Here is a 23142-nt window from a genome sequence, read left to right as displayed (position 1 = left end):
GAGCGGCACATTTGAGGAACAAGGACGGGTGAGTTCAGTTGTTAATTATTTTCCTGCCGCAACAAGGTTGCCTGCAGTTTTCGTACTTCTGTGGTATTTCTCCTTTAAGCTACATCCCAAAGCTGGCCATTTCAGTATCATTTACCAACAAACATGTCTGGCTTAAAGTTATATCATTGCAAAAGGGACGGCTCTGTATTTATATAGTTGGTAAGGGCATGGCAAGAGGAGAGGACCGGCGGCTGTATTGGTGCAAGAAGAGGTAAGGGAAAAGAACCAGCGTCTCCTTGCATCACCCATTGGCAACATAGCTGATCAAAGCCATTTACACTATAAGCTGGTGGATGGTCATACTGCCTGCATGACCTAGAAAAATAAGTTTTACTCTTGCTCCTTCAGCAATTGTGTCATCTTGGTAGTCCTTTCTTGTACAGTGCACAGGAAAGAGGAGGGGTACGTGTTCTTTTCAAAGTGCCTAGGAAGGGACCAACCAGATGACAAGTGAGCAATAAAGGAGAAATGAAATTTATTTTTTGGTTAAGCAAGTAGCATGACCATTCACCAAAGCCTGTTCAAAACGCACCTGTCAGCGGCTGAAAAGAAGTAAATAATAAGCCGATTGCTGGAAAGGGCTTCTCGTCAGAATTCCAGACACATTTATATCTCCATAGTAATTTCCAGTGCTGAGATATGAGCCTGTTAATATGTAAATGAGACTCAAGTGCCAAGAGGGTGTATCCTGGCAAGAGCCCAGGGTTAGCCAACCTACCTTTTCTTATTCACCACCTCTGTGCTTGCTGTCAACCAAAGGTAGGTTATGCCAGCAGGCACGCAAGAGGTAAATAATAGGAGGTAGGCTGGCAGACCCCGGACTCTTACAGTGCTGAGAAACACCCTCTGGGCACTTGAGCCTCATTTTAATATTAACATACAAACACACTGTTCCAACATGTTTCCTTTGCAAACACTAAGAGAATAATCTAGATCACCTATGATGTTATTGTTATACTTACTTGCACAGTGACAGTGAGTTTCTATATTGCTCCAGACATCTGTCCCTATCTGCGCATTATGTCTAATAATTTATTATTTTTGCTATCTATTGCTATTTTGTACAGATAAATTTGCATACCCACTGCTTTTAGCACATTTTATTTTGGTAACCTGTAAATGAAGGACTGCTGAGAAATAATGCGGATTATTAAAACATTTTTTTATTTGTATTGAATTTCTTTAACTGTCTTTCTTTGATCAACCAATACAAAGAAACAAAGGACAAAGAAACAATTGTCGTAACTTTCCTGATAATCAATTTACCTCTCTCTATCTTCTTTGTGTATGATTCTTCCGCTGTCTATTTGGATCTGGTGGGCGACAAGGGCAGTACAGGCTTCAAGGTCTTCTGCTTTTAGAGGCTTCATCTGATTGCACAAACTAGAAGATGAGAAAATAAAAAATATTTTAAAAATTTGGATAGTTCCTGACATGGACAGAGGTAGCAGCAAAGAGCACCTTGTCAGACTTAAAAAAGAATACACAACTTCCTGCAGGACATCGGGCGCAGCTGCAGGATTTTGACAGCATATCCTGCCGCCCGCTAAAGATGATAGGTACACTTTAAAACTTTAGGCCATCAGCTGGATCTCCTCAATAAGAACCACTACTCCCCAGTGCCAGTGCACTTCATAATAAGTAGCATATAACTATGCAATGCATCACAGATGAAAGGCAACCACTACAATACGTTGCCAAAAGTTGTTCTTTAAAAACGTGTAGAACTTTTCCCTTTATTTACAAAAAAACATAAACGCAATTTAAAAGGGGTATTCCAGAGAATTATCTTTACTATCTAATTGTGTTCAGGGCATGGTTAAAAAAAAATAATAATAAAAAACCTTATACTTACCTTCATCCCTTTTTATGTCTGTGTTGCCACACGGACCTTTCTGCTTAGCCAATCAGTGACCTCAGCAGTGTCCCACCTCAGCCACCATATGACTGATTGGGAAGGTCCTTATACAAACGTTGACACAAGGAAGTACTTTGCAGTGGGAATTGACACCATGACAGCGGTGGCGAGGAAGGGAGGTAAGTATAGCATGTTTTATATTTAAATGTATACTGAGAACATTTAGAAAAAAGTAATACCCCTTTAAAGGAGAAGTCCGGCGAAAATTTTTATTGAAGTATTGTATTGCCCCCCAAAAGTTATACAAATTACCAATATACACTTATTAAGGGAAATGCTTATAAAGTGCTTTTTTTTCCTGCACTTACTACTGCATCAAGGCTTCACTTACTAGATAAAATGATGATGTCACTACCCGACTCCTAGAGCTGTGTGGGCTGTGGCTGCTGGAGAGGATGATGGCAGGGGGACACTGAGGGACACAAGGCACTAGAGGGACACTGAGCATCCCTCTGCCATCATCCTCTCCAGCAGCCACAGCCCGCACAGCTCTGGGAGTCGAGTCATGACATCACCATTTTATCCAGGAAGTGAAGCCTTGATGCAGTAGTAAGTGCAGGGAAAATAGCACTTTATAAACATTTCCGGTAATAAGTGTATATTGGTAATTTGTATAACTTTTGGGGGGCAATACAGTACTTTAATAAAAATTTTCACTGGACTTCTCCTTTAAGGATTCTTTCCACCAAAAACATAAAATTGGCCATATATAAATGAAATAAACATTTTAAACATTAGATCAGCATACAATGTTTGGTCCTCAGTTTGGCTGTAGCAGCCATTATTGCACACAGGAAGGGCCCTCATAATGACTGTCACTAAATTACCTTCCTAGAAAGTTGTCACTGACATTGCATGCACTAAAGAGATGTACTACATAGATAATCATATATGTGTCCTATTGTATACAGTGACAGCACATTATACAGCGTATTATGTATCATATAATATACAATAAATGATACCTTATGAGGTAATCTCTTCTCTTATGACTGAGTCCAGTATCCCGATACAGCTGGACAGGAATAGGTTCCATCTGTTGCAGCATACCTTCTATGCACTGAAGCAGGTGAATGAATCCTTCACTAGAAAGGTGATTTCTGTAAGGACGGAAAAAAAAGCATAATTACAGGTAAAGGCCATTAATTCCGCAAATGACAGTGCAGAAATGAATTCACCATGCACTAAAATAATCCTATGATGGATTAACAGCAGTTCACCTGATAGCCAGACACTTTTGGTAGCTATTCCTGTGTCAGATTTCTTCTATGGAACAAATACACAAGAAGGTGTTCTTAAAGGAGACCTGTCACCCCCAGTGCTGGGACAGAGCCCAGCCGACCCCCCAGTGCAGACCCATATACTCACCACTTCCAAGAAGTCCCGCTCCTGGACCCGCTCCCGCCGCCGAGATATCTCTGTCCAAAGCCCATAGAGAATGATGGCTCCAGTCGGACGGAAATATCTCGGCGGCAGGAGCGGGTCCAGGAGCGGGACTTCTCGGAAGCGGTGAGTATATGGGTCTACACCGGGGGGTCGGCCGGGCTCTGACCGGGAACGGGGGTTGACAGGTTCCCTTTAAGTCTTTGGTTTTAACCACAGCAAAATTGATATATAACATAAAATTTTCACAGTTGTTCTACATAGTCAAAAAGCAAAAATTGGATGCACTCCTATGCCTCTGTTCTCACGGTAGGTTGCACGCTACATGTGGCTTAAGTACACCTTCTGTTTTTTTGTTCTACATATTCCCTTTGGATATCAATTCACTTTGGACTGCAGGGTTGCAACCTATTTGACCAATCCAGATAAAATTACTTTGGTTGGGCGGCAAACCCGATGTCAGCAGCTGCAAGTGCATTGAGTCAAATTTGATTGTCTTCAGGGGTTTCTTCAAATGGCAAAAGTCTGAGGGTGCCAGATCAAGTGACTTCATTGTACACTGTGCACAGGATCCTGCAGCCAATCACTGGCCTCAGAGGTTTCCCGCAACAGGAAAATCTCAGCATCACATGCACACTTTACAATAAGATTATTGGGGGATATCCACCAGGGACTGTGAAGCAGCAGTGGCTCTGAACTAGAAGTAATAGGAAGGGTGAGTATACATATATTTATTTTTTTTATTTCCCCCTCCAATCTCTGCCCCCTACCAATTTTTTTTATGAATACGACTTCGGGAACCTACATGAGAAATAAGCTGGTAAGAATAGCTCTAAGAATCACTAGTGTAGGCCTCTTGTTCTCAAGTGGACTTGAAAATCTTAATGTGTTTGCCTGTCGTGAACCAAGTTTACTAAAAAAATATGATGAAGGATCATAAAGCATAAATCCTTTACGCATAAAGAGGCCAGCTGATAATTAATAACTCAAGGAGGCGCCAGGGTAAATTGCCATCGCCTCCGCCAGGGCCTCGAGAGGCAGGAACAATTGATCAGTGTAGAGGAGCAGCCCGCCAGCTATCTCTTGGTTTGAGATCAGATCTGCGGACCACCTGCAGACACACACATCTACTTGTTGTGGTGGACAAATGAGGATTTGGTGAAGGCTTCAGTTGTTTAATAATGCAAATTAAGATTTAAACATTGTAACAATAGAAATCTGTTAATCCTTTTTACAGCGTTGTAAATAGCCATTCAGGCTTCACTTCCAGACCGCCTGCTTTGTGTAGGGTTTAACGTAAATAGGCACTACAAGAATCAGATATCTGTCCAACCACACAGAATCCTGGCCTGCTTTCAAGCCATTTTTTGGATGGGAATTATTGAGAGCATCATTTGACTTTTCTTTACAAAAAAATAAAAAAATCAAACAATAGATACCATTAGCGCTACAGAATAGATTGCTGTATCTTTCGGGACAGAATATGACAATAAAACCAGGGCAGAGTTTGCAAGCAGCTGGGCATCCATCACCGGAGTGTTTGTTTTAGGGAGAATCTAACCTCGCTTCAGATAAGCAGAGCCTTTCTCTGCTTTCTCAACTAGTCTCACCAAACCTTTATGTTGCAAGATAGCTCATTTTTCTCCATTGTGATTACGTCTGGGTGGTCTTTCTGGGTGCCACTTGAAGGGACGGCGATAATGAGGAGGAGGAGAAGGAAGGGACACCAACAGAAAGAAGAACAGAATTTATGACAATCTGCAGCAGGCTCGGGATCAGAGGTCGCCAAACAAGAGGTTCCTCTCTTTTACAGGTTGCTTCCTGGAAACAGTCTGATTAAGCTGACAGCTTGAATTATATCTGTTACATTCTATAGCAGACAATAAATCTGTGCAGTGTACTCTTCATCCCGGCTGTGGCAGTGAACAAGGAAAAGCCATTTCTGGTTGCAGAAAAAAAAGCTTTGGAATAATTTTTTGCCACTGTTTTATTAAACGTACTGTATATTGGCTTTATCACATTTTATACTTACAAGTCTTTGCAAAAAAGAAATCTATAATTAGTTTCAATGGGAAAGCAAAATGCTGGCTCCCAGCAAAGACCTCAACACAAGCAGCCTGTATGTTGGTTAAAGGAGCACTCCAAGCAACACTGATACAAGACCTGAGGGGACAGATTGTGACTTAAAGGGGTTGTCCAGCGGAAATCTTTTTCTTTCAAATCAACTGATAACAGAAAGTTATTTAGATTTGTAGTTTACTTTTATTAAAAAATGTCAAGTCTTCCCATACTTATTAGCTACTGTATGTCATGTAGGGAAATGTTGTTTTATTTTCAGTCTGACACCATGCTCTCTGCTGACATCTCTGGCCGAGACAGGAACTGTCCAGAGCATGAGAGGTTTTCTATGAGTAGAGATGAGCGAACCGGGTTCGGGTCCATCCGAACCCGATCGTTTGGCATTTGAGTGGCTGCTGAACTTGGATAAAGCTCTAAGGTTGTCTGGAAAACATGGATACAGCCAATGACTATATCCATGTTTTCCACATAGCCTTAGGGCTTTATCCAAGTTCAGCAGCCACTGCTACTCAAATGACGAAAGTTCGGGTTCGGATGGACACGAGCATGCTCGAGGTTCGCTCATCTCTAGGCCAGAGATGTCAGCAGAGAGCACTGTGTCAGAATGAAAATAAAACAGGACATATAGCAGCTGATAAGTATGGGAAGACTTAAGATTTTTTTAATAGAAGTAAATTATAAATCTATATAACTTTTTGATATCAGTTGATATGAAAGAAAAATTATTTCGCTGGACAACCCCTTTAAAGTGTACCTATTATTTTTGGCAGGCAGTAGGATACGCTGTAAAAATCCTGCCACTACGCTGTCTGTTCAGGCATAAGCCGGGGACGGAATTCTTCCGGAAATGCCATTGACTGCATGGTAAGTGTATACCATGCAGTCAACAGCGCTTGCAGAAGAAATCCATCTTGGGATTGCGCTTAAACAGAGAGGTTCTCACAGCGTATAGTGCCGCCAGCCTGAAATGATAAGAACAATTTAAAGGGTGCATAAAACGGCTGCTGCCTTCTGCTCCCTGGCACTTACTTTGCCCCTTCAAGCATCTCAAAAGTATACCTTTTTTGCATTAAGAAAAAGAGAAATAGCCCAGCAAGTGTAAAGTAATTGGGATACCGCTTGTGTCTATGCTATATGGTTAAAATTGACCCATATATCTAGGGCTGGAATTGTGTAAATTTGTATTGTTTGTCTACTGTACAAATAAATGTATGTGTAAATAAATGAGATGCTAAGCAGTATCCTTTTACATAAAAGAAGGACCTGCGAGTCCGTATGTACCACTATATATAAGGATATAATGTAATGTATATGATGGTTTGGAAAATTGAATAAAAAATTATTGAAACACAAAAGGATACCTTCTGAGCTGTGAGGGGTGGGTTTAAGTCATGATCATTGCGTGCGGATAAACCACAATATTGCAGCAACATAATGTAGCTATATTGACCTAGTACAATCCCTTTAAGGGTAGCTTTACACGTACCGTATCCCAGCTGAATTTCCCTACCCGTCAGTAACATGTATATATACGTTCCTACTGCACATACCCCGTGCAGTAGGAATGTATGAATATGTTCCTGCACTGATGGGGCTTCTGATGGCTGTGGGACCACTGCAGTGAGAGCCGTCCCGCACACATCAGTGTGTCCAGGGCCGGAGGTAATGAGAGGCTATAGCGATCCCGCAGCTGCGTCTCATTAACCCCTTAAACGCTGCGATCTATAGCGATCGTGGGGTTTAAGGTACTCAGTGACAGAACAACCATCATGTTTTACAGTAATAAAAAGTGTAGAAAAATAAATGTAATTAAAAAAGTTTTTAAAAGTATTAAAAAACCCTTATAAACCCCCCCTTCCAATAAAAGTTTAAAATACCCCCTTGTCCATTATAAAAATAAAAAAAATATATTACATATTGTAGCGTGTGGAATTGTCAGACCTATTAAAATATATTATTGTTCCCGCATGGTGAACGGCGTAAACGGGGAAAAAAAAACACACAAGGATTGCTGATTTTTATAAATTATAAATCAGAAAAAAAATTAATAAAAAGCTATCAAAATTTTTTTGTTACACCAATATGATATTCATAAAAAGTAGAGATCATGGCGCAAAAAATGACACCCCAACCAGCCCTGTAGGTGGAAAAATAAAAGCGCTAAGGCTCTTAGAAGGCGGGGAGGAACATTGCATTAATCTGACCCGAACTTTTGTGCATCAAAGGGCTCTGTCTTGAAGGGGTTAATAATGGAAGTCAGGGAAAAACTGATACAAATGGATTGCATCCTTTTTTTTTTTTTTTTTTTTTTATAAAATGTATACATTAAACGGACAGCAGGCTGTTATTTTTAAATTTTTGTACAACAGTACAAGTATTGATTAAGTATTGGTGTAACAATATCAGAATACATCCTCCAGGATAGAGAGAGGAGTAAATGACCTTCAGCCTGTGTTACCTCGATAAATAATGTAACTTTGTAAAGGAACAGTTTTAATGGAAGAGAAACCACTGACAACTGATAAAAAGGTATATCAGCAGGAAAATGGGTGTAAATAAGCTCATGAGAGTCTGGGATATCTACACACTTCCTTTTAGTAACATAGCCTTTTTGTTTATATGCAAATGAGGCTCAAGTGCCCAGGGGGCGCTCCCCAGTGCGGCAGGAGCCCAGGTAGGTCCAGCCCATGTCCTCTCCATTGGCTGTCTGTCAGATAGGGTAGGAAAATATGAACAGGAACAAAGGAGATGGACCTGGACTCCTGCCATCCCAGGAAACTTGGCCTCATTTACATATCACAAAAACATGCTGGAAACTACAGTGGAGATGAAAAAAATTAAGAGTTGGTAATGGTTAATAAAACAAAATGTTTGCAAATAATTTGATGTGATTAGATTCTTTAGACACTGTATTTTGCAGTGTCCATCAGAATTGTACAGTGGAGTTATTCACTGCATATATGAATTTCCACTGCATATGTAAAACAGGCACTGCTAATGCATACGTTCAGAGAAAGAAACATTCACAGTACAGGACATTGTTGTCATTGTCTGCCACGTTATATACAGGCAAAGATTTATAGATCTATGTTAGGACAAGAATGGTTTAATTTGCTCACAGCAACCAATCAGAACTCGGGTTTCATTTTGCTAGCGTAATTCGAGAAATGAAAGCTGAGCAGTGATTGGCTGTAATTTTTTTTTTTTAATTGCAATGATTTACCTGTATAGTTGTATAGTCAATGCTTCTCCTGTATAGTCAATGATTCACCTGTATAGTCAATGATTCACCTGTATAGTTGTATAGTCAATGATTCACCTGTATAGTTGTATAGTCAATGATTCACCTGTATAGTTGTATAGTCAATTCTTCTCCGGTATAGTCAATAATTCACCTGTATAGTCTTATAGTCAATGATTCACCTGTATAGTTGTAGAGTCAATAACTCACCTGTATAGTCAATGATTCACCTGTATAGTTGTATAGTCAATGATTCACCTGTATAGTTGTATAGTCAATGATTCACCTGTATAGTCAATGATTCACCTGTATAGATGTATAGTTAATGATTCACCTGTATAGTCAATGATTCACCTGTATAGATGTATAGTTAATGATTCACCTGTATAGTCAATGATTCACCTGTATAGATGTATAGTCAATGATTCACCTGTATAGTCAATGATTCACCTGTATAGTTGTATAGTCAATGATTTACCTGTATAGTTAATGATTCACCTGTATAGTTGTATAGTCAATGATTTACCTGTATAGTCAATGATTCACCTGTATAGTTGTATAGTCAATGATTCACCTGTATAGTCAATAATTCACCTGTAAAATCGTTCCGTTAATGATTCACCTGTATAGTTGTATAGTCAATAATTCACCTGTATAGTTGTATAGTCAATGAATTAACTGTATAGTTGTAGTCAATGATTCACTTGTATAGTTGTATAGTCAATGATTCACTTGTATAGTTGTATAGTCAATGATTCACCTGTATAGTTGTATAGTCAATGATTCACCTGTATAGTTGTAGAGTCAAGAATTCACCTGTATAGTTGTATAGTGAATGATTCACCTGTATACTTGTAAAGTCTATGATTTACCTATATAGCTGTATAGTGAATGATTCACCTGTGGGCCCTGCGGGAGACATAAGAGATGACCAGGAGACATTCACAATTAACCTAAAGGCCAATATGTCAAAAGAGCCCAATAACAATACCTGTAGACAATGTAAATGTGCAAGGTGATGAGTGCTTTCCATCAGCAATAGTATCTATTCTGTTTTATTTACTTTATTTACAAGTACAGTTAATACTACAATCATGTTTTACTTACGGACTAAGCGTAGAGACTGATGAAGAATCCTCATATGTATGATGATCTGAGGAGCTTGGTAACTTGGTGTTTGGGAGCTTCTTGTTAGACGCCGGAGTCTTCTGCACAGGTTCATTCTTGGATTGTGGTCCCACCAAGTCTTTTTTGCCATCAATGACATCAAGCAGATCATCGGCAGACATGTCTTCTGATTCGGTGATGGACACTGTAAGGTCACTGCTGCTGTCAAGTGCATCACTGTCTTCCTTGTTTGAGACATAATGAAAAGCTGCAGAAAACAAATTGTAGTCGGACAAAGTTTACACATCACCTTATCTTATCCGTGATTCTAAAGATGAGATAATAAGACACATGTTACCCTCTTGGCTACAGTGCTCAAATACACCTCACACTATAACAAATAAAATGCTAGGTAATGTCTTGGTAAATCCTCATGGCAAATGGTGAATCCCTTAAGAATTTTTTTAAACAAAAATTCCTAAGGGCTATTTTACCAATAAAACTAATTTTAGCTTTGAAGGGAAACATCAGGCTAGAGGTATCTACATGTCCTTATAGTGCACGCAGTGTTGAGGATGAAGGTAAGCTTCTTACCTTTATTCTCGTGCCGTATCTGTTATATTTGAAGTTTATGTTAACTATGGGTTTTGGTGCACTGGGAGCGGGGCACTGATCAGCCCCGGCCTCCCCCTTCTAATGAATATCAGTGGTACGGACCGGATCGGTGCACTGGGGCAGTAGTTAAGCCCTAAGTGCACCAAATCACCTAATTAGCATAATCCTCAGCTCCCTGTGATCAACAGGAACATATCAGAAGGTTAGATTCCCTTTAAGTGACATATGTTTGATTCCATCATCACAAGATCTCTTCTCAGCGAGCGGACAGTGTAGACAGTCTTACAGACAGGACCTATTGGGAAAAGGTATGTAAATGGGCTCTCCTTTAGAAGAAAGGAACAGTCTCTTTAAACCCACTTATAGACAGTAAGACTCTGGCTTGGTCACATTAATGGGTGAGAAACTGACTTATACTGTAGCTACCAATAGACACAGTTTTTTCTGGTGGAGATATGATTTGAAATTCTCCTACAGCAAGTCATGTCTGATGACTCTTTGGAGGATGGGGCAGGACCAATAGATGGATAGTGAATAGGACTAGTTAACACAGTGGCAACTCTAGGACTAAGAATAAATTAAAAGAGCTCATATACTAAGCTATACGAATAGCGAGGTTTGCTGAGCTCTGAAAATTAGTGAAGTCTTATGAAGAAATTAACTAATCCTATCATGGAGACATATTAATTCTTTATGTGCACTGTTAAAGTGATACTGTCACTTCTCTACACAGTTGTAAAGCCTAAATTCTGCAGTTTTCATACCTTACTTTATAAATTGCGGTGCTTGGTCCAGTGAAAAATGCCATTCTATCCACGGGTACTATCCATTGATTCTAAAGCAGCTGCGTCATAGAGGGAACTCCCTCCCACTGGGGGCGGGCCGGCCCGCCTCCAGTGCTTCAGCCCCGGCCCGGTACCTCTGGGTAGAAGGGCGCCGTACATGGGAAGCAGGCCGCAGTTCAAAAAACGGACTGTGGTACCGGCTTCCCTGTGATGGCGCTGTTCTATCCGTGGGTCATATTAAAGAGGATGTACCTGATGGTACATCCTCTTTAAGCTAGTTGGATACATTAAATAATAAATTGGGAATTGTGTGATCTGAAATACTGTAATCTCAGTATACCCACTGCCCTTACTACAAGCAAAAATCATATGAAGCTAAAGAAAACAGGCCGCTATCCATGCAAAAACTCTAAATATCAGACACATCAGGCTACAAGAAGTGTGATCTCTTCCTAGCTGTACAACACCAGTCCTGGATTGCTCCTGCTTTAGAAAAGTTTTGCAACATGGGATAAAAGACCTAAAACTTTAGTGCGCAAACAGCTGAAATAAACACATTACCATACGATATACTAACTATAACAAGACTTTGGCAAACTCATCCAAGGAAAGAATGAATATTTCTGCAGATCCACCTTCACTCAGAAGATTACTTGCTGCAGACCAAGGACAATAAAGAACATATCAAAGAAAAGAGGGAAAAAAATAGTGTAGGATAAAGAAAAAATAAATATATAAGTAAAGGCATCATACCTGACAGATTTTCACTGGCGCTGCGGTTATCTGATGTTTGGTTATTTATGTAATCACAGGCATCAGGTGGAGATCCAGAGGGGCTTGCGTGTGTAAATCTCTCTTCATTAGGAACCAGCCTTTCATACATCAATGAATCTTCCACCTTGTTGCCTGGGCTGTCATTCTGTAAATCCCCTGTTCTGTTCTCTGGACTTAATCTTTTCAGAGTCTGTGAGCTAAGTTGTGCAGATTGCCTGCTTTCAACTAAATGTTTCCTACCACTTTGAGTCTTGTCGATCTCGGCGCGGTGTGTTCTCGCATCCTCAGAAGAAGCGATGGATGTGACCGGCATTTTTTGACTAATCTGGAAGGATGATGTCTCCCCATCTATTTTGTCAGGCTTATTTAAGCACTGAGTATCACTATTAGCTGGTACTACACAGCTGTCTGTCACATTGCTGTTTATTGCTGCCTGTCTGACTGAATGTGGGTCAGAAATAGAAAAGCTCTTTGTGGGCTGGGGAGATTTCCTCTGTGTAAGGCAATGTTCAATGCTTGAGTTGGCTGACATTTGGCGGCCCATGAAGATTGTTGCCGGATGATAGATTCTTCTTGACATGTCTGCGCTTGTGTTAATTTCTGCCTGTCGTGAAACTTGCGGCACCTGGAAAATAGAGGTTGTGGGGCTTTAAGAGGGAATTGAATGCCGAGAAATTGTTTTCTTTCCTCCTTCAAAATGGCAATTTTTTTTTCTAAAGCGAGTATTAAAATGCTTTTAAGGAGCTGGGTAAAGATTTCATACTACTGTGTAAAGTACACCAATATTCAAGTTATATTTCGCACCAAGAACGAAGAATACAGAAGAAATGAATGAAGAAAAAGGATTCTGCGGTAAAATAAATAGCAATTGCGGTTAACTATGTCATAAGGTAGGTTTGGCCACACTTGGGAAGACTTATGGCTGCAGTCATGGCTTTTAGCCTAACCCCTCTAAATAGCCATATGAAGCCATCTCACTATCTTCTTTGTATGGCTAAAGCATGGCTTTAGATTTATCACTTCTTTCTAAAGAGAAAAGTAAAGGTTTAATCAAGCAGGAAAATTCACCTTGTGTAAGTATATGTCGCACAAGAATATGACATACTACACAGTGATATACCATGTACCCCATAATATTCATGAAATCTAAAAAGTACCCAATGGGGACCTAGTTACTAGAGATGAGTGAACCGGGTTCGGGTTCGAGTCGATCCGAACCTGAACGTTCGGTATTTGATTAGCGGGGGCTGCTGAACTTGGTAAAGCTCTAAGGTTGTCTGGAAAACATGGATACAGCCAATGACTATATCCATGTTTTCCACATAGCCTTAGGGCTTTATCCAACTTGAGCAGCCACCGCTAATCAAATGCCGAAAGTTCGGTTTCGGATCGACTCGAGCATGCTCGAGGTTCGCTCATCTCTACTGGTTACCCTTGTGTTCACATCTACTATACAACTTTTATTGAAATTACAGCAACTCTGTACCCACAATCTGACCCCCCCAAACCGCTTGTACCTTCGGATAGCTGCTTTTACTCCAAATTTGTTCTGGGGTCCGTTTGGCAGGTGATGCAGTTATTGTCCTAAAAACAACTTTTACATTTTCAGCCCGTGCCAAACGGGAGTATCTGTGCCCTAAATTTGCATCACGCCTCCGTCTCTCCTCCCCGCCCTCTTCATCATTAGGAATGCTCCAAGCAGATTGTCTCCTATTTGTCAGCTGTGTGAATACTGAACATGGGCTGGATCGTTAACCACCTGTGCAGTGATCAGGCATTCCTAATGATGAAGAGGGCGGGGAGGAGGGACGGAGGGGTGGTGCCAAGTTAGGGCACAGATACTCCCGTTTGGCATGGGCTGAGAGTTTAAAAGTTGTTTTTTAGGACAATAAGAGCATCACCTGCCGAACAGACCCCAGGACAGATCTTGGATTAAAAGCAGCTATCCAAAGGTGCAAGTGGTTTGGGGGGGGGGGTCAGATTGTGGGAGTCACTTTAACTTATTCACACAACCTGTGCAATTGTCTGTGATCACAGATCTGCAACCACGAAAATTTTAGGGGACATTGAAATCTATAAGTCTACTGTCCGTGATCACAGACAACTTCTTGGAACATGTGAATAAAGCCTTACTATTTACCGTCTGCACTGTGCAGAGCTTCTGTAGTTACACCTGACAATGTAGATGCACACGCCTACTCACGCATATTACAGCTTGCTGTGTTTGCATAAGTAGGCGTCAGCATCTCTGCAGCAGGTGTAGATTTCTGCAGCCGCCGCATGGCTGGGGAAGGTCTGCTGGATTTGCCAAGAGGTGTGCGCCTTTAAGTAAATCCAGCAGGGTAAATGGGAAAAGGGTTTTATTTAAGACAGCGTACAAGTACACAGGTCTTGATAAAATTTCCTCCAGAGTGTATGTACTGATGAGTTAAGACCAACTTGCAGTGTCTGCTGTGTCAAATACGAAGCAAACGCGGTAAGTGTGAATGTACCATTAGTCAGGTTAAGTTCTAATGCAGAAGATTCTGCAAGTCGACTATAAATATTTGCAACATAAATTTACTCCCTGCAAATTTCAAAATCTATAAAATTTTAAAATTTGTAAAATATTATTCACATGCCCAATACAGCAATCTACTAAGGATTTGCAAATATGCAGGTATAGCCGTCATGAGATCTGCCACATGTGCATTCACCATAGTAACTAATGTTACTCATAGACACAGATCCCCACACGACAAACAGTCATTTCTTCACAAAACATGCTCTACATGGTTGCCATTCCTGTGAAAATACTTCACAACCTAAATGTGTTCCCTTATGTTTTGTATACGTTTTTTGAGACACCCGGGCCTTTAAATGCCCAGTTTGGTGCGAGCAGGCTCAGGTCCAGGGACTTTAGCAGAAAATACATAAGCATATGTTGACTAAAGCAGGGACCTGAGTATTTTTGGCCCATCATTCCTTCTAACACATAAAGTTGCCAGTTCATATTATATTTATTTTAAAAAAGGAAGAAGAATCAACTGTGATTTAACCCACGTCCACACAAAATTTTATTTGGCCCATTTTATGGACGGCCATCATATCATGGCCAAATAACATCTGTTTTTTCAAAATACCCTCCATTAAAATTTGAAATGATGTTTTTTGGCCACAAAAGAACGTCTGTCCAAAGAAAAAAGTCAGTCAAACGGACAAAAAAATATATAGATTGGATGCATGCACCATGGCCGGCTGCAGCTTCCCCACACTCCTGCTCCATGTCGATTGAGGAGCATGTCGGATGTGGTGGTTCACCACCGCGATGGTGTTGTGCTGGTGGTTATGGTACAGTCTAGCCAGTGATGGTAGTGTTGTGACGCCAGTTCAGCACACAGGTGTGATGGTATACCTGCTTTAATTTGTGGCTGTCCGTACTGTTCCCCAATGGTCGGTGACCTGCCGGGTTGTGATGGGTCCCTTGGGCTCTTGTCACAGTGGTCCAGAGTGGGAAGATGACCCACCTGGACTGTCTGTACCGCCACCCACAGAAAAGGGAAATTAACACAAGGAGTGTGTAGCCGGTATGTGTAGGTGCTGTAGAGTCTCAGTAAAATAAATAAGATTGTTTTACTGATTGTCTCTTGTAATACAGGATAGCTTGGCCATAGATAACTTCTGTGATACAGACTGGAGTTCACTGAATCTGTGCTGGGAGATACCTTAAGTGTTGAGGTAGAGTAGCAGTGCTTGTGGAGCTTAGTGTTGAAGAGAGTAGAGGAGTTTGTCGGGAGAGCCCCAACCCAGGGTAGTGGTGTGCTCTGCCGAAACTTTAGAGAGATACTTGAGAGAAGAATACTTATACCTGTGTTTTACTACACCACCTTCTGCCCTGCAGTACCCTCAGGGTACCCAACCTATGAGGGTGACACAAGCCCCAGCCTACGTTATCTGGGCGAAGCTAAGTGTCCAAGGGTGTGCCGGTTTCACCTGCGCTGTGAGACTGAGTATGTAGACATTGGTTACAGTTGCTGTGCGGGTCAGTTCCTCTGCCCTGCACCTTTAAGAGAAGTTCACGGCATGGGCTGGGGTGATCTCTGGACTTGTCCTCCTTTAGGGCTTAACATTGCATAAGGGCTGTAGCTATAGTCTTTGAAAGAAAAGTCTCTGAGTTCTCCATACATATGTGTCTTCGTCCACTAACACAGGTGGTCTGTCCCGGACAGGGAACCTGGCAGAGCCAGGCCCTGCTAAGAGCAGCAGGGATGCCTGTTCTGTGTGTGTCCTACTCTTCAGAGAATCAAGAGGAAACTGACGCTACACTTCCTCTTCCCAAGTGACTACTTTCTACAGGGTTAGAGTCCCTGTAATTGGTGGAGAAGAGAGTGTGCATAGAAAGGAGAATAGAGATAGGTAGAGAAGAAAGAAGTATCTCCACTGGTCCACAGAATCACATAGTACAAAGAGACAATAACCCTTTAGTGACTACAGCTGTGCAATACATATATACAAGTTTACACATAAAACGCTGACATCTAGTGGTGAAACTCATACATATCGTCATCACCACCTTAAGTGTGAGTACTAGGCTTTTGCGACAGACAAGGAACACACGTGATGGGACACCACACAAACGCAACGTGGGGCAGGCAGCCATCAAAAGAGTCAAATCTGGCTCGGGAGTAATAGGTACCCAACCCCTACTATAGGTCTATCCGGGTACACGTCAACATCACTACTGTAACATTTTTAATCCATAAAAACATTCACATAACATTACTAAACATCACGTATATAATGTACTTTACTTAGTTATTAATGAACAACTTTAAAGGGGTATTCCCTCTTTAAATATAAATGTATAGAAATATAGGGGGAAATTTATCAAACATGGTGTAAAGTGAAATGCCCTACAGACACAATACCAGGGAAGATAGGGGTGTGGCAAATAGAACATCCTTCCTTTGTCAGTCAACAGTGAGGATAGTGCTTCAAGGGGTCCAGCCTATGAAAATTGATGGCCTCTCATCCACAGGGCCAACCCTGACAAACGCAGACAGGTGTCAAACTAATCTACTCAGTTAGCGGAAGCTGCAGCTAGCCTTTTTACTATAAGCACTCTAAAGTATAACTGCTATACGGTTAAATCGTGTAATTCAAGGATGCACAGAGGGGAAGTAACTAGTATAAGGATGCACAGAAGGGGCCTAACTACTATATTGGTGTACAGAGGGGGTCAACTACTACATGGATGAAGAAAAGGGTCCTAGCTACTATATGGGGGCACAGAGGGGGACCTAACTACTATATGGGTGCACAGAGAGGGTAAACTACTACATGGATGCACAGAAGGGGGCCTAACTGCTATATGGGGGTACACAGTGCACCTACTATATGAGGGGGCACAGAGGGGACCGGAGTGTTACATGGGGGCACAGAGAGGACCTAACTATTATATGGGGACACTGGAGTAACCTAACTAATATACTGGGGTACAGTGTGACCTAAATACTATATGAGGGCATAGAGGGACCTATTTCAATATTTACTGTAGCAGGAAACCTAACATTTTTCTCTGGCAGATTCCGCCAAAAAGAGTCGTGGATCGGGTCGGACGGAAAAAAAAAAGAAAAGTTAGCAACTGTGACCACTAAAGATATCTCCTGTCACTGGATATAAGTCACTGTTATTATTTGTACGGTCTGGAGCCTGTGTAGAATTGGTATCTACCAATAAATGGTCACTTTATAGGTGGATTTTGGTCTCAGTATAGGATAAGATTTTATTCAGTAGCAGAACAGTGATAACAGCAGTGGTCATAGTGTGATGGTATTATTTGTCCCTTATTATTGGTATTATTGGTAAAACTGGCCTTGGTATACTGGATGTGGCAGCAATTAATCTGCTGTGATCTACAGCAGCAGTGTAATGTGCCACAATGCTTGTGTGAGTACCACAGCTTCTTTAATGTTAACCTGCACTTGTCCTTGTAATCACTGTCTTTTTAGCAGCAGCAGTGCAAGGAACTGCAGTGTTATCCTGTTACTTTGAATGGAACAAATTTGCAGTTCCTTGCCTTACCACTACTAAAGGCGATTGCAAGAATGAGTGCCGGTAAACAACGAAGAACTTTGACCCATTCAGACAGCTGATCGGATAGGGGAACTAAGAATTGGACCAATCTAATATTAATGGTCAATCTGAAGAGGCCGAGCTGTAGGAGTAGAAAGGGCAGCAGCCTTAAAGTAAAACTATCAGCAGGTTAGAAAAATCTAACCTGCTAATATGTCCCTACTGCGCATGGGGCACTAAGGATAAAAGTAAGTTTCTTACCTTTATCATTGGCATAGTTTCCATGCTATTAGGTGTTAATATTCAGGCTTATTAGGCATTTTGGTGCACTGGGGGAAGGACTACCACCCCCCAGTGCACCAATTCACCCTCGAATGGCACGCCCCTACTAATGAATATCAGCAAAGTGGGATTAGTGCTCTGTGGGGTAGTCCCACCACCAGTGCACCAAAACAGCTAATTAAGCATTAAGATAAACACCTTAGGGACCAAGCCAATTTTTGCTCTTGCGCTTTGGTTTTTTTCCTCCCTCATGTCTAAGAGGCCATTGCACTCACATTTTTTACCTACAGACCTACATAAGCCCTTATTTTTTGTGACATCAAGTGTACTTTGCAATGACAGACTAAATTTTTCAATTAAATGTGCTGGAAAAAAATTATTTGTGTGGTGAAATTGAAAAAAAAAAAACTTTTTATTTTTTATTTTAGGAGGTTCCGTGTTTACAACATTCGCCTTATGGTAAAACTGACATGATATCTATGTTCCTCAAGTCAGTACGATTACAATGATAGGCAACCTATATAAATTTTATTTTATTTGATCGCTTCTACTGATCTGTACTTTCTATTCTATTCTAGTTCTATAGCTTTAAGAGAAACAGATTGCTGAACTCAGGGAGACCAGCCAAATGACAACACTGCTGGCTGCTAGTGAAAGCGCTCAATGCAGTGAAGTCCTAGGTGCATTGCCCCCTTATATGTGACTATGAAGTCCTAGGTGCTTGCTTGCTTATATGTGACTTTTTAACCCTTTGAGACCAGGCCCAAAATGACCCAGTGGACCGCGCAAATTTTGATCTCAGTGTTTTCCCTTTTCCCTCCACCCCTTCTAAGAGCTCTAGCACTTTCAGTTTTCTATCTACAGGGCCATGTAAGTGCTTGTTTTTTACAGGAATAGTTGTACTTTGTAATGGTGTCTTTCATTTTACCATAACATGTATGACGGAATCCCAAAGTTATTATTTATGAAGCTACAAATAGGTGAAATCGTAAAAAAGAATGCAATATGGTAACGTTTGGGGGGGGGTTCCTGTGTCTACGTAATGCACTATATGGTAAAAGCGACATGATACCATTATTCTATAGGTCAGCTCGAACACAACCATATGCAGGTTACACAAATTCTCTAATGTTATATATTTATTTTAATGAAATCCTTTTTTTGTGACGCTTATAACAGTTTTATTTTTTCACCTATGGAGCTGTATGGGGTGTAATTTTTTCCGCCATGATCTCTAGTCTTTATTAATACCATATTTGTGAAGATCGGACGTTTTAATCACTTTTTATAAAAAAAATTTATATATAATGTAACATAAAATCTGTAATCCGCGCACTTTTTTCCCTCTTTTCGTCTACACCGTTCGCAATGACGCTTGTTTTATTTATATAATGGGAAAAGGGGGGTGATTTAAACTTTTATTGGGGAAGGGGCTTTGAGGTAGTGTATTGGTGTTTTTAATTTTTTTTTTTTTAACACATTTGAAGTCCCTTTGGGGGACTTTTACATTCAATAGTGTGATTATTCACACTGATCATTGCTATGCCATAGGCATAGCATTGATTAGTGTGACAGGTGATCTGCTCATTGAGCCTGCCTGTGCAGGCTCAGTGAGCAGATCGCCGATCGCACCGCGCAGAGGAAGGTAAGAGACCTCCCACACTGCGGGGGTCCCGATCGGTGAGTGACAGGGGACTCTCCCTGTCACTTACACTTAAACGCCACGGCCGCGCGTTTAAGGAGTTAATGACACACTCCGCTCGGAGGGCGCTTCATAGCAGGAGAAACACCCAGGAGGTACAGTTACGTCCAGGTTTGTCTGGTGACAGACTTCCATGGCGTAACTGTACGCCCAGGGTCGTCTAGGGGTTAATATTTTTTATTATAATTTTTCTGGATTTGATGTAACTAAAAATCAGCAGTTTTGAGCTTTGGCATTTTTTGCGCTTACACTGGTTACCACACAAGATTAGGAATATGATAACTTAATAGTTCGGGCGATTTCGCACATGGCAATACCAAATATGTTTATTTTTTTTACATTTCTAAAATGGGAAAAGGGAAAAGAAGAAACTTTTTTCTTCTTCACACTATTACTAGAAGTCCCTCTGAGGGACTTCTATGTTAACTATACTGATTGCTCATAAAGAACAAAGCCATTACTATGGGCTGCTGGAGCCCATAGCAATGGAGTGCCGAGCCGGATCAGCTTCATTACAGTGCTGATCGCCAGCCTGGGCAGAAGCATGGATAACCCCTCTGTGATCGCATCGGATAGGGAGGGGTTGGGCAATTCAGTCCACTAGACCCCCAGGTAAGGGGATTTAGTAGCATATAAATGCAGCTGTCAGCTTTGACAGCTGCATTTAAGTGGTTAATTAGCCAACTGTTAACAACGGTACGGTTCAGAGCAGAATCACGGCGTAAATATATTCCCAATGTTGTTAAGGGGTAACACTTCTAATATAACAAAAACCATGCAGAGGATGAAGATAAGAAACATACCTTCATCCTCTGCTCCCTGTGCACAACAGTGACATATAAGCAAATTAGATTACCTTTAACCAATGAGAAGACAGGAGGCGTGTCTCTGACTACCTAAGACTCCCTGTAGATGTTGTACCTAAACTACAGTCAAAGATGACAGCTCTGTCCTAATACAGGAAAGGTAAAAAGCAGTCAAAGAGCAAGATCTGGGATAAATTATATACAGTTTTGTGCTCATGAATGAACAGTCAACTTCTCATTGTTTGTACTCACATTGTCCTCTTTCATCTCATCTGTCAGATAGGAATAAACGTCTAGAAGCAATATGCAGGTATTGAAGTACATGTACATATTTCCGTTATACCCTCCCCTATCACCCTAAAAAGGTTTTCGTGCTCCATAACACCCCTTTCATAAATATTTCCCTTCATTATGTGCCGATCAAAGAGATTTCCTTGGATTTCGGGGAATCTGAGCATACTTCACACACACACACACATTTCCCCCCCCCCCCCCCAAAAAAAGAAGTCACCTAAACTTTTAATAGCCACCTAAAAAGAAAAAATGAGCATAGACAACCGTACAAACAACTTCCAGCGAACTCACATTTCTGCCAACTAAAATACCAAAGAGAGAGGGAAAAAAAAAAACCTCAAACCTTATTCCTACTTAAAAAAAAAAAAAATGTATGGCCTCTGTTTCTTTTCTGATAAGAGTCTTAAATACCAAACAGTTAACTGCACAATAACATCCACTGGCAGCTCGGCTGCCTGCTTGGCAGATATATAAAGCAGGTAAAAAGAGGAAAAGGTAATTTCTTGGCTGAATGATTCCATCGGTAGCTATAGGGCAAACTAAAAAGTCTTTCAGTAAAGTAGCAGTAGATTCTTCTATCAATCTGCAGCACACATACTCTTCCAAGGGGATGCATTAAATATGAAAATCATATCCTGTTATCATCTGTTTCCAGCTTTCAGCCCAGTAAGCTTTTCTTAATGAATGCCGCAGCCTAAGGGACAAGCACGCTGTTGGCTCCTCTGAATAATGGAGAGATGTTACCAGTTCTGCTTATTACAATATTGACTTGCTGAGGGGGATTCACGCAGTCACAAGTGACTACACTTGCCAGCATGCTCCAAGTTATTACGCCATGTTTTTAGACATTTCATCTGAAAGGGCTTTGCTGTTTTTTTTATTTCTTTTTTTTTTTTTTAAGTGAAGAAAGAAGCAATGGCCTTGAACGGCATCATTTATATGGAGATAGTAGGAGGGATTAGAAGCCTGCATTACTACAGATACATAACCCAATACATTTGAGCATTTTCCGGACGTCAGAATTTTTTTTTTTTTTTCCTTCTGTCAGTCCTGGAGATATGTAATCGGCTTCCTCTCCTTTGTAAAAGAGGGGGATAAAGTACACAACAAACAAATGGAATTGCTGCATTCTGTTGTGCTTCGTGGCATGGCATAATGATATTCTCTAATGTGTGTTCATAGCACAGAGACGGCAAGATCACGGCAAATATGGTAACCAAGCTATTCAAAGCCCATTAAAGACGGGAAATAGGCCGTGTGGATTACCAGACACATCCATCCGACTTACTAATAACGTTACTTGGGAAGTAAAATATTTTAGTCTACGTGAGTTTCTCCTATTAAGCCAAGGTGAAAGGGAAAGGCACGATGGTATTGCTAAATCTTCAGCCGAATACATGCTGTAGTGCTAATGCAGCTTTCATATTTCTCTGCCTCAATAACAGTTTTATTTGTTATAGTGGTTGTTGGGGAATATCGGCAGTAATTAAGTTTATGAGGCTTAAACTATGGGCGGCATGAAACATATACAGGACAAGCTTCCTTATTAGAACAGTCTATGGTCTGCTATGAAACGTTGTGATAAGACCAGCACGGTCACAAACAAGGAGAGATCTATTGAAGGAGAAGTCCGGCCATTTTTAAAATCTGGCAGTCAGCAGGGGCGGGAGGGGATTTGATCAGGAGTACGAACTTACCTCTCCCTGTGCCTGTAATGAGCGTCGGGACCAGCCTCGGGAAGCCCCACCAGAAGTAATTTTCCCCCAAGTTGTGATGACATCGTGACTCGGGGTAAAATGCCTGTTCCGGCAAATGGACTGGCCGCTCAGCCAATCAGTGACTGGAGCGGCTTCCCGTCCATCAGTCGGGTAGGGACGTGTCAGCACTGGAGATTCCGGAGCCCAGCGGGGTTTCCGAGGCCAGTCCCACAGCTCACGGCAGGCACGGGGAGAGGTAAGTTCATACTCCTGATCAAATTCCCCGCTGCCAGATTTTAAAAATGGCTGGACTTCTCCTTTTATTAAAGGAGACTTGTCCCCTAGCCACAGGAT

General features: G+C 41.2%; 1 protein-coding gene across 2 annotated transcripts in view; it reads right to left on the bottom strand.

Annotated features, from left to right (window-relative positions):
• Positions 1-23142, bottom strand: part of KIZ (kizuna centrosomal protein) — a 102026-nt gene that overhangs the window by 69601 nt on the left and 9283 nt on the right. For both annotated transcript variants that reach the window (XM_069954224.1, XM_069954225.1), the window contains exons 4-7: positions 11933-12578; positions 9780-10047; positions 2935-3069; positions 1318-1434 (exon numbers count right to left, since the gene is read on the bottom strand). In XM_069954224.1, coding sequence (XP_069810325.1) covers positions 1318-1434; positions 2935-3069; positions 9780-10047; positions 11933-12578 — 1166 coding nt within the window. The remainder of the gene's footprint in view (positions 1-1317; positions 1435-2934; positions 3070-9779; positions 10048-11932; positions 12579-23142) is intronic.

This window comes from Dendropsophus ebraccatus, chromosome 15 (assembly GCF_027789765.1).
Source record: "Dendropsophus ebraccatus isolate aDenEbr1 chromosome 15, aDenEbr1.pat, whole genome shotgun sequence".
NCBI lineage: Eukaryota > Metazoa > Chordata > Amphibia > Anura > Hylidae > Dendropsophus > Dendropsophus ebraccatus.
The sequence above is the reverse complement of the archived record's forward strand: the minus strand, read 5'-3'. Positions and strand labels throughout refer to the sequence as shown.